We start from the raw sequence: 11841 nt of genomic DNA, 5'->3' as shown, positions 1-11841 counted from the left end.
AGAGTTTGTTGTGTGACCTCCAACAAGCCACGTGCCCTCTGGGCCTGTGTTTCCAAAACAAACAGGGTTTCTGGAAGCCCGTCACTGTTTGAGCTCAAGGGCAGCGCTGGGACTTGTAGCGTGCTCAGCTGTATCAAGTGTCCCCTCGCTGCCTTGCAGCTCAGGCCTGGAGAGCACAGTAACATACCACACAGCCTGCAGGAGCCAACTGTCTCCTTCAGCCAAATGATGTTGCTGTCACACATCAACACATGCAGCTGCCAGCCTGAAGCAGAGGAGAGGCTCTGACAACCAGTGCAGCACATCTGGGGTGGCCTTAGGAGACAGGGTCCCCATCTCCTTAATGTAACTTTCTTCTCTTTAGGTTCTACCTAATGTCTCGGAGCTCTATTTAAATGATGTCCCTCCAGTCCCCACCTTGGCAGACATTGTGTGGATAGCAGCAGATGATGAAGAAACATACGCCAGAGTCAGGTTGGGTTCCTCTTTGTGTCTGCTGGTCCTTACTTCTATACACCGGTTTATTTCTCACAGCATAGGTCTGATATTGATCAAACGACTGCAGCTTCCAGCCCTCTCAAGGTCTGATGTGGTGCCTGTGGAAAGACATTTTTCCCAATGATGGAGATGGAAAGGAGATGGAATAAAAACAAATTGGACAAAGGATGCTGGGAGCAATTCCTGTAGGAATGCTAAGAGCCTGTGTCATGCCATGTTTTACCTACCGAGAGATCTGTGTAGAGCAGCCCCCTTAATCTGTATTAGATTCTGGTTAGAAAGTTGGAAACTTCCTGGTTAGAAAGTTGAAGAGTCGAGTTCTCTTGGGATTGAAATGTTCTGGTCCCAGGAGTTTGGTTCTGGTCAGCTGAACTTTTGTACTTAAAGCAGGGCAATAGTAACAGGTACCTTGTGAAAGATAAACAGGTTTCAAAGTCACAGTAAAGTTAATCAGTAAGTGATGTTTCCCACGTGCACCCAGCACACTGCCTGGCATGGAGACACAGCTACCAGGAGAAAAGTGACTTGAAGCTCTCTGAGCACGCCCCAGCTTTTGTCCCTGTGTCCTCTCACTGGATCTTGTGCTGTAGTTTTGTATTCCTTGTAATTTTCCATGGTTTCACATTCCTCGTAGTGCAGAGAGCACACACAGTGGCACATACAGCGCAGTGGTGCAGTGATTCATTGTGTTGAAGTCTTCTGCTGTCCTGAGGTGGAGGAAGAGCTTTGCTGTGCTGTTGTGGTGGAGGGGTCTGGACCTTGTAAATGACCAACAGGTTTTTGTCCTGTAGAAGTGACACTCGCCCGCTGAAGCACAAGTGGAAGCCGAGTCCCTTCACTGTTATACAGCGAAATGCTTCAGTCCCCAACCTGAGGAAGCAGGAGGAGAAGCTGCTCGCCTTGAAGAAACCTGGTTTACCAGCACTGAGCCGAACAACAGAGCTCCAGGATGAGCTGAGTCACCTTCGGAGTCAGATAGCTAAAATAGTCGCTGCAGAATCAGGTAGGAACATCATGCACTTTGGTTTGTTGAATGAGAAGGGCTGACTTAGTGAACCACGTTATTCCCCCACACTAATCAGACTTGCAAGTTGTTCCTCCCGCAGAGCTGTGGCTGCTGCTGCTGGGATGGCACCTTTGGTGTCAGCACAGTGCTAGTTCTGTGTTTAGGTGTTTGCATTTGTTTCATTGGAGGATTCCAGCTTGTTTGTAAGAAGTAACACGTGCTGCTTTGTGGCTGCATTGGCTGTGGGGGCTGAGGCATGTCAAGTACCTCAAGTCATGAAAAGTTCCTGCTCCAAGGTGGCCATGAGCACGAGGATTACATCTTGATTTGGGTAGGAAGGAGATGTTAGTGTTTGTTTCTGGTGTGAAAGTGGCGGTGCCATTTCTGTGGCAGAGAAGTGTTTGGGGAAAAGCCTGGTTTATTTAGAGCTGAGCTGATTGATTGCTTTCTTGTAGTAAAATTGCACGCAGTTAAAAGCCATGTGTTAGCCAGAAAGCTGTCTGTGAAAAAAGGCTTTTTACTTCTCTTCCTTTCGTGTGTTTTCCTGTATACTCAGCTCTGAAAATACAATGATATTTGGTAAGGTCCAAATCCAGACAGGTCTTTGCTTTTACAGTGCTGGTCCGGAGTATGGAAACGAGTAAGACAGAGATCTCTTAGTATCTATTTAGGAAGTATTCAGAGGCAGAGATGTTGCTCTCCCTGCTCAAAACTACTGAACAGTTTTGCAAACTAAAGGAATTTAGTCCTTCTTGAGAACAGCTTTTCTGAAGAGCTGCATTTCTTTTCTTGCCAATAACCAAGGCAGCAGCTGTGTTGTTGCTGTTTCCCAGAGGAGAAAGAGCACCTCTAATTCTTCCCATTGCTTACAAAAACCCAAGCAAGCAAACAAAAAACCCAAACAAGCAAACAACCCGACAACAACAACAAAAGGGGATTGTGCCACACTTGAAATGATGCCAGGCAGGTTAATTCCTGTTTATGATGGGTAATAGTGGCTGGTGAAACCTTCCTTATCCTCCATCTGAAAGCAAGTGATGTTTTTAATTCCCAGATGGCTGCTTTGTACTGTGTAGTGTGCAGAGACCAAACCTCTGGTGATCTCTGAAAGACACATGGTTGCCTGATGATTGCAGCCTCAAGCTACAGCTTGCAGCTTTAATGACAGCTTACATTTGACCCAGCTATCCACGACCCATCCGTGCATTTGAACAGGAAACAGAGTCATGGTGTTTGATTTAGTTAAAATGCTCGTTTCTACATGGCAGATTTTGATGGGGGTTTTGTGCAGTTCAGTCAATGGACTCCAGGAATCTCCTTGACATCAGTAAGGTAAATGCTTAGGCTGCCACACGAGAAGACATGGGATGCATTTAGCTGTGATGCAGGGTATGTATGAGGTGCTTCTGATGATCTGTGCACGCGCAGAGAGCACCATCTCCTTGTGCTGGTGTTTGTGGTCATCTTTGCTCCTCTCTCAGGACACTGGACCCTGGCACACCTCTTGCCTCCACTGGTACAGTGGCACATGAGATTGAAGCCACCCTGGGCATGAGGGAGACACAATTACCCTCAACTCTGCAGGGAGCAAGCGTAAAACAAGGCATCACAGATGTCCCCTGCAGAGAGGCTGCGTGTGTCCTCTTTCTTCTTTATGTGAGATCAGAGGAACAGCTGCATTGGAATAAAGATCAGGGGAAATTCTGCTTTCTTTCTGAGCATTGTCTCAGCTCTGCACTTGCTCAAGCTGGGTGCTAGAAAAGTCCATTTTAATTCAAGGACAGTAATAATGAGGAAAATTGGAGATCTGGATGGCAGAAAAATGATTTAATCATTTAATACCTTTCTCGCCCTCTCCACTCAGCAGTGGGCCTGGCTGTTACCAGCTGGCATTTGAGAACAGTTCTTATTGACTTTGTGTCCTCTAAGTCAATAACAGGGAGCTGTGATGTAGGGCCCTGCTGTGACTTGTAATCTGATGAAGGACATAACTGTTTAGCAGACTTATTTTGGAAGGATTGATGTCAAAAAAGAAACACTCTGCAATCTGCTTTGTTATATAGTGTTAGAGAAATCCCTGCGTTGGAAAGTGATAACCATCTACAAGTTTGCTCTGAGGCCAAGGGCAGTAGTGCTTTAAGGTACAGTTTGTTTTCAGTACAGGAAGATTCTTTCACAGAGGTGTCCACTAAATGCTTTTCTGGGGGTTTGGTTGTTTTCCCTTAATGTTTTTCACTGGAAATACCAAACTCATTTTCACTTAGCACTTGGAATTTATCCAGCTTTTGATACCCTCACTGTGTTTTAAAGTGTGAGCAAATCAGTCCCATTGTCCCTGCAAAACCAGGGGGATGCTATTCTCATTTTACAGATGGTGATGGAAAGCAAAGCAGGTCAAAATGCCTGCAGTGACAGAGTGGATCACTGTCACTGACTAGTGTAACGTGCTGGAGCTCCTGAACCAGCTCTGCATTCTCACCAGGCAGGATGCTTATGGGGGGAAGGAGTGTGAAAGGAGCAGCAAGGCAAGAAGTTCTTAAGGTGCTGGAGAAAACTAGGAGGAAAGTTAAACCAACCCAGACCTACGTTCTGCCCCAGGCTCCCTCTGTGACCCTGAGCAGCAGCTCAGTCTCTGTTCCTTAGCTGTAACACCAGACAAAATAAGCATGGCCTGGCAGCAGGGATGGGGTGCAGTGGTGGAACTGGAGGGGTGATCCACTGGTGGGCACAATAGGAATAGAGATAGGTGGGGGGGTTGGTGGGATGAAAGGTATCGGAGGTCTTGTGTTGGAATGTGGTGTCGTAGGAGGCAGAGTGGACATGGAGGGGATCAGAGAATAGGATGACTTTGTTCTCTCATGTCATGGGGGAGGTTGGCTGATGATACCTCTCGATTTATATTCTGTTGGTTGCCATGAGTTCATCTATCCACCTGTATTGTTTTCTCTTTCAGCTTCTGCCTCATTTACACCAGATTTACTATCTCCAGGAAGTTCAAATGCATCTTCTCCTTTACCTTGTTTCGGACCCTCTTTCCAATCTACAACCTCCTTTGTCATTAGTGACATCACGGAGGAGGAGGCAGAGCTGGAGAGCCCCGAGCTCCCGTCCGTGTCCCTGCTCTGCTCTGCAGCCTCCGAGTGCTGTAAACCAGAGTCAAAGGATCCTGACGACGAGGATTCCGTGTCTCTTTCCAAGGCCAGCAGTTTTGCAGACATGATGGGCATCCTCAAAGACATTCACAGGATGAAACAAAGCAAAGACTTGTAAGTGCTTCCTGAACACGCATGATTTTGTTGTCTTGTCTTTTTTTCCTGCCTCTGCAATCGCTGTAGAGGCTGGATGCTGCATTCCCTGCTCCTCGCTGCTGCTCTGTGAGTCACAGTGGGGAAATTCCTCTCTGTAGTGGAATGTGGTAGCACGTGTCTGGGTTTGGGGTTTTTTTAATGATGGCTTTACCTGCCTGGGTAGAAAGCAGTGGAGGGGAACCTGCACCATTAAGCACAATGTTTGCCTGTTCCAGCTTGTTTACCTGCACAAAAAAGCCCAGATGAAAAGGATGTGGATCAGCAGCTGCTTTGCTTGCAGTGCTTCCAGGGGCTGGTTCTTACCCCATCCCACAGGCCTCGGCAGCATCCCCAGAAGCTCAGCAGCTCTTTGTCACATACAGAAATTAACACATGGAGCTTCTCAGCCTTTGCATCTGGCCCAGCTTTGAGCTTTGGGCAGGGTTTTGCTTGTCTCATAATGAGTTTACACACTGCAAACCCCTCAAGTGCCATGGCAAAGGCATTAGGCAAAGAGGGAATCTCAAGCAAAATCCTGGTGTGTGGTGGGACAGGGATTGGGGTGAGGCTTCCCCTTCCCTGGGGGCCTGTAACTGCCACTGTAACGGGCATCCCCTGGCTCTGGGAACTCGAGAGGAGCTTAGAGATGCTTCATGCTGTGCCATGGAATGGTTTCATTTTAAACGTGTACCTCAAGGGCTGAGATGCACAGGGAACAATCTTGCAGTTAGTGCAGCCTGGTCTGTCAGCCTGCTCTGGAAGCAGACTTTGCAGGGTGAGAAAACTGCTGCCATCTGGGCCAGGTGAAGAGGGAAACGTGCGTTATTCAGGGGCAAAAAGCCCCTTGGACAGATCCAGATCATGGTGGGGAAAGTCGAGTGCCAGGGAGGCGGGGTGGGGAGGCTGTGAAAAGCAGCCCGTGGGTGACAGGGAACAGTGTGGTGTAAGGGGTCACAGTTTACTTTGATTTCCTCAACAGAGCGTATGAGAACTACTAATGGCTGGAGGTGTTTGGCTTTGCTGTTACCCAGGGGGAGGAGCTGTGTGAATGAGTAGGGGGAAGACCTGGCTTGTGCTCAGAGAAAGGCTTTACCAGCAGTGTTAATGCTTTTTAACATCACAGGAGATGGGGGAGAGCAGAGATTTGGGTCTGGGGGATACTTGGGGGAGAGGGAAGCTGCCAGATCCCTCCTTGCTGGGCACGGAGGGGACAAAAGGACCCTTCTGCCCTTGTGACAGAGCAGGGAGCCTGAGCTGGGTCACACTGCTGCAGCTGCCTTCGGAACACCTCAACACAAGAGTTTGAGACTGTTCCTGCTGGAGGTGAATGTTGTCCCTTCATCTGCTTCTCCACCTCAGCCTCTGACTTGCTTCCTACATGCAACACCGACTTTAGGATCTGGTTGTTGTAGCTTAATGAAAGTTGTACAAATCACAGGCGGCTGAAAAATTACCTTGAATAAATCCTAAAGCCCTGATGTTCATCACTTGATGAGCATTAATTCCTAGACCCATCCCCTGGAGCTGATGCTGTGGTGTGAGCAGCCCTGTGCTCACTCTGTGCAGTTCTCCTCATGTGAGTATGTGGCAGTTGTAGCACTTAAAGAGCGTGTGATCCTTTTAAGTAGATGAAGGTTCCAGATAATGCTTAATGAGATAACTACAGAGAGGCTTCTGTGATGCTCCTATTTAGGACTTGGTACTTAAACACAACCCTGGAAGCTTCAGGAATGAGTGAGAAGCATTTGCAGAACTGTGCATGTTGCACAGAGGTAGGATGCTTCAGTAACAGAACACTACAGGAAAAGGCATGTGCAGTGCTAAGTGGAGGGAAATGTGGAGCAGCCCTCCTTTAAAATACATGTCAATGCCCATCCTTAACTAGGAGAGCACCTATCCATTGGATAGCCAAATTCCTGAAGAAGAAAAAACCCTTCCAGGACTTACCTCCAACACCACTTGTGGAGTCCCATTGAGGATGTGTTGCTGTAAATAATGAATGAAGTTTTATTTCATTTACTTGTTAATAACACAGTGAAATAAAAATTATAAAGAGCTTCAATGCTGAGCTTTTCAGGATACCCCTTGATCCACAGAATGAGCTCCAGGTTTTCAAGCCAGCAGGAAAGGTCCAGGTTTTAAATGCTTTTTGCATCTCCTCCATTTGCAGCAAAAGCTCATCATAGAGACTGGTTTGGGTTAGAAAGGACCTTAAGATCACCCAGTTCCAACCCCCTGCCATGGGCAGGGATGCTTCACACTAGACCATGTCACCCAAGGCTCTGTCCAACCTGGCCTTGAACACTGCCAGGGATGGGGCGTTTTGGGCAACCAGCACCTCAGCACCCTCGCAGTAAAGAACTTCCTTGTATTTATTTCCCCTGTTTTAGTTTAAACCCACGACAAGGGCTGCAGAAAAATACTTAAAGAGTCTCAAGCCAGGGCTGCAAACCATCGGGTTGGCACTTCCCTTTGCTAACACTCTGTGCTTTTGCCTTCCAAGCAGAAACCGAACGTCGCTGAAGGAGGAGGACCCAGCCGTTCTCATCGCAGAAGTTCTGAGAAGAAAATTTGCCCTCAAGGATGAAGATCTGGCCCTGAAGGAGAAGTGATGCTCCTGGCATTAAACTCTGCAAGCAAGTGCTCCCAAAATTCTTTCCACAGTAGCTGCCTTCCTAAGGATGGAGCCTTTTGCCTCTTTTATTGATGAGAAATGGTTTCTGCGCTGGACACTGACTTAGGAAAGACCCTTTGGATTTGGTGTGTTTTCCATGTATTGTTACATTTAACAAAAAAACTTTTTAAGAAGATGGAAATTCTTTTCCACCTGTATTTTGATGTTGATTATTGCTGAGGATCTTCTAGAGTGAAACACGTGCTGCTGGATGATGTTCTTCCCACCTACAATTTTCCTTAGGTTCACATTAAGCATTAGCTTCTGACGGCCTCGTTCCAGTATGACCAGTTACCATTTCCAGTATAAAGGAATGGCAAAGAGCCCCTTCTGTTGCTTGTTCTGAGCATGGTACAGAGCTACTGAGAATAAGCTACCCAACACTTCCAGGGCTTCAGTGTTTAAGAGGTGGTTGAATGACAGCAGTAGAAGGTGTCCTCCGGGTACCTGTGTCTGCCCCGTGGCAGGATGAACCCATGGGCAGGGATCAAAGCACTGGGTCCCACCAAAGGGCCACGAGCTGGTTTTACGCTGCCCTGGGTATTTCCAAGTAAGTTACCCCACAGCTGCATGACAGAATGGCCTTCATTTCTTGCCAGTAATTTAATGTTTCATTACTAGTCCTTGTATTCAGATAATGTACTTTATTTAGCACTCAGAAGGTCTATTTATTGCTAAGAACCGAGCACCCGCCACAAGAGCTGTCGCTGAGGAAGGGGATGAAGGAGCTCGGCATTTCCTGTGGCTACACTTCTGACTCTCTCCCACACCCCCTCTGCAGTGTTCCTCACGGCTGTATTTAAAGAATGGGGTTGGGTTTTTTTTCCCTTTATATAAAATGGAGCCTTAATAAGACAATGGTTGTCCTTGATATTATTAATGCACATGTCCAGACACGTCAGCGGTGGCGTTTGTATCTTGGGCAGGCTGGGGAGTGACATTTCAGCTGCTGCAGCCCAAGCCTGGCTGGTGGTGCTGCAGATGAGCGCACTCGGATGCCAAAGCCCTTGTTAATCCTCCAGCCTTCAGCCCTGGAAAATTAACTCCTCATCCCCACCTTAAAAGCAAAAGAAGAGGCTTGTAACAGCCCCTGGCCAGCGGGAGCAGGAGCAGCAGGTAAAACCTTATCATTTTTTTAGGGAGCTGATACAGCTCCTCCCCTCTCAGATGTGGGCCAAGAGCCAGTGGGTTATGCGACCCTTCTCCCTGTCCCAATATAAGGATTTGATGGGAATACACCTGCCTGTGGATAAGATGGAGCTGTAGCATAGAGTTCCTGGGTCCTAGGAACGTGCTCCATGTGCAGACTCCATATACAAGTGTATCAGCACAATTCCCTTCCGGGCTATGACTTAACTCCAGTTTGATCTATTGGACATTATAATTATTATACATTAATTATTGTACATTAATTCTGGCCCAAGGGGAGAGTAAAGGTGTCTTAAAAAGGGCCATTTGCAGTGGTAAAGAAGGACGTACCTGACGTTTAAAAAGAAAGATCAAAAGGTGGTTGGTGCTGCCAGGGCAGGCTGTTGTTCTGCAGCCTGATGGTGCTCACAGATGGGCTCTGCTGCTCATGACCCGGGGGTTTTGGAGCAGCTGATCTAAAGCAGGTGCCATCTCAAGCAGCCCATGCAAAAGCTGGGGTTTATGTTGAACGTGCAGCACAGAGGACGTTCCACTGCTGTTACTGAGACTGGCAACTGCCACGAGCAGTTACACCACTACAGACCCCTTGTACTGCCCGAGCACTCACTGCTCCCTACAGCATCAGCCAGAGGCCGTAACCCCTCAGGGGCAGCCCCTCTGCACCGAGGTGCATCCCTCCCGTGCAGGAGCTCCCAGCCCGGAGCTGGGCCTGCTCACACTTACTCAGACAGATGCACTGTGACAATTCCTCCTCTTTGCCACGGCTGCTTCACTTCAAAACTCGCCTCAGCCACACGGGCTATAACCAGGAGTCAGACACTCAAACCATTCCACACACAGTGCTTCAAAGCTTTACCTTTATTAAAGCCTCATCTCGGTGCACAGAGGGTCCTGCCTGACGCGTGGGGCTGCTGCCGGTGCTGCCTAAGCCACACACGCAGAAACGGGGGGTACCATTTCCCTAACGCTGATGAACCCGAGCTTCCCAACCCATCCCAGGGGAACGCGTCAGTGCTTGATCACTCTGCCCCCCTCCGAGTCCTGCGTGAACAGCAGCTCATAGCTCAGCTCCGGCTGCTGCTCCCCCCGGTCGCTCCAGCTCCATCCTGCAGCACCGCTGGAACAGCCCCGGGGGGGAGAGGGGGGCAGCTGCCTGCATGGAGATGGGCCCCCCCAGTGAGCGATTACCTTGTTCCCCTCCGAGTCCTGCGTGAACAGCTCCCTGCCGGGGCTGCCCCATCCTGCCTTGGCTGAAGCAGCGCCCGTGTTCTGGCTGCGCTCTCGCAGGGGCTGTGCTCGATCTGGTCCATGCAGAGACAGATCAAAGCCCCTCATGAGAGTGGGGGTTATATTCTCAGTAAAATCAGTTAAAGAATTAGCACTGCTCCCTTCTCGTGGCTTCTTATCCTGCTTTGCACCAAGTCTCGGGTGCAAGTCAGGGCCAGCCTTTGCCTCCTCTGGTTTGTTTGTCCTGCTGCTGGAGGCTGAACCTGCTTCTCCAGCCAGTACCTGGGCCTGGTGTGTGTGAGGGATGAGCTGGCTGCCCTCTGAACCGTGGCTGAGGCTGAAGCAGCAGCGACCCTCTCCTGCTCCCCAGGAGGCCTCGCTCCTGCTGTGGGTCTCCACGTGTGGGTCTGTGAAAGGATCTTCCTGTGCACGACGCTGGGCTGTAACCGGCGCCGTCCCCTCCTCGCTTCGGAAGGGTGGTTGGTGTTGGACTCCCTCCATCTGCGGCAAAGCCAAGATCTTCACAGGGGCTGCAGCCAAAGAAACACCTTTTCCTTTACAGTCCTTATTGGGGATGAAAGGAGGCGGCCTGGAGTTTTCTTTGTCTTTTTCATCTGAAAACAAGAAGGGGTCAGTGAAAGCCCGAGCTGGCACACACACTCCTCGGGGTCAGTCAGTACCCACAGCACCATCCCCTGATGCTCGGCTCAGAGCTGCCACTCGTGCTCTCTAGACCGGGCTGCTGCGGGTGAACGGCAGCCTCAAACACCAGAGGAGCTGGAGTCAGTCGGCTTCCCCATGGTGGGCTACAGGAGCTCCAGTCCCTCCCCTCTGCGTGCAGGCAGCTCCCTGCTGACACTCCCTTCAGAAGCAGCAGCTCAAGAGTTACCAAAACAGCCCCAAAACACAGAACTCCACAGTGAAACTCTGAACGCTTTTGTTGCCGGATGAAGGTACCGAGTCCCATGTTTCCTTCCATCTAAAATCTAATACAACTTCTCAATAGAAGCGAGGTCATTGAGGTCATTCTCGCTTCAGGACAAGCTAAAAGAACAAAACCCACAACAATAAGAACCATTCCTACAGACCAGGCAGGAGAGCACAGCGAAGCCAAACGCACCCAGTGAATGAGTAAATGCATTTGATTGATTGAGGGAACCCAACAAAAAGAGAAAAGCACCCAACACATTCAAAAGGAGCAGGGATATTCCCACTCCCCTGCAATTCCTCCATTGGTTGAGTTAGGATTGAACACTGTGTTCTTCAGAAAAGGCTCTGTTCAACCCTTCACAAGCAGCTTTCCTCACTCACCTCCAGCTATAATGTTCTTCCAAGGGGACTTAACCAACAGTTTTAACCATGCTGTTGTTTAGAACAAACCTGGCATTAACACCCGCTGCAGCCCAAGCAGAATTCCCAACTGGAGCCTCCTTCACACCAGCAGGAACCCACAACAGACGTTTTGCCACCCGGGCAGCCTGGGTCAGAGCTGGGGCTGGATGAGCCCCCCCAGCGTTCCACTGAGAGCGCCGGTGCCGTCGGGAGTGGAGCCTGGTGCCGTATTTAGCGCTCAGGTTGCTCTCCAGTGAGGGCCGGCGGTGACTCCTGTCACTTACGCTTTAACCTAACACTGGCAAAGGCACCTGCATTTAGATGAACCATCACAATAAAATCCTGTTTGGAAGTTCCATCCTTTAACCTTTTCTTTGCCAGAAAACCTAGTAAAGCTGCCAAGGGCAAAGCAAGAAGGGGTTTATGTTACACCCGAGGCTGCTTTCCTACAGGGGCACACGCAGGTACCTGTGTGAGCGCTGAAGAAGGAGGAGATGGTGGTTTGCTTCGTGCGCGGCTGAAAGCCTCCGGCCCGTGTCAAAGCAGCGGAGGAGCGTTTCCTTCCCGGAACACGCAGAGGTGCTTTTGGGCTGACTCGGAGGGACTGGGTGGGGAAAGAACCAAGTGAGCAGGCGCTGTTAAACCCACCGTTCCCCCGGCGTTGCGGC

At 49.5% G+C, this 11841-nt stretch overlaps 1 protein-coding gene across 1 annotated transcript in view; it reads left to right on the top strand.

The window, feature by feature from the left end:
• The window catches only part of MTFR1L (mitochondrial fission regulator 1-like), a gene marked incomplete at its 5' end in the record, with an annotated part of 8053 nt that extends 358 nt beyond the window's left edge, over positions 1-7695 (top strand). The window contains 4 exons of the mRNA XM_010017872.1: positions 365-474; positions 1290-1501; positions 4458-4770; positions 7298-7695. Of these exons, the coding sequence (XP_010016174.1) occupies positions 365-474; positions 1290-1501; positions 4458-4770; positions 7298-7403 (741 nt within the window). The remainder of the gene's footprint in view (positions 1-364; positions 475-1289; positions 1502-4457; positions 4771-7297) is intronic.
• Positions 7696-11841: the final 4146 nt, after the last annotated feature.

The sequence above is a fragment of the Nestor notabilis genome, unplaced genomic scaffold, assembly GCF_000696875.1.
Source record: "Nestor notabilis isolate BGI_N333 unplaced genomic scaffold, ASM69687v1 scaffold23297, whole genome shotgun sequence".
Classification (NCBI taxonomy): domain Eukaryota; kingdom Metazoa; phylum Chordata; class Aves; order Psittaciformes; family Psittacidae; genus Nestor; species Nestor notabilis.
This window is presented reverse-complemented; position numbering and strand designations above follow the sequence as displayed.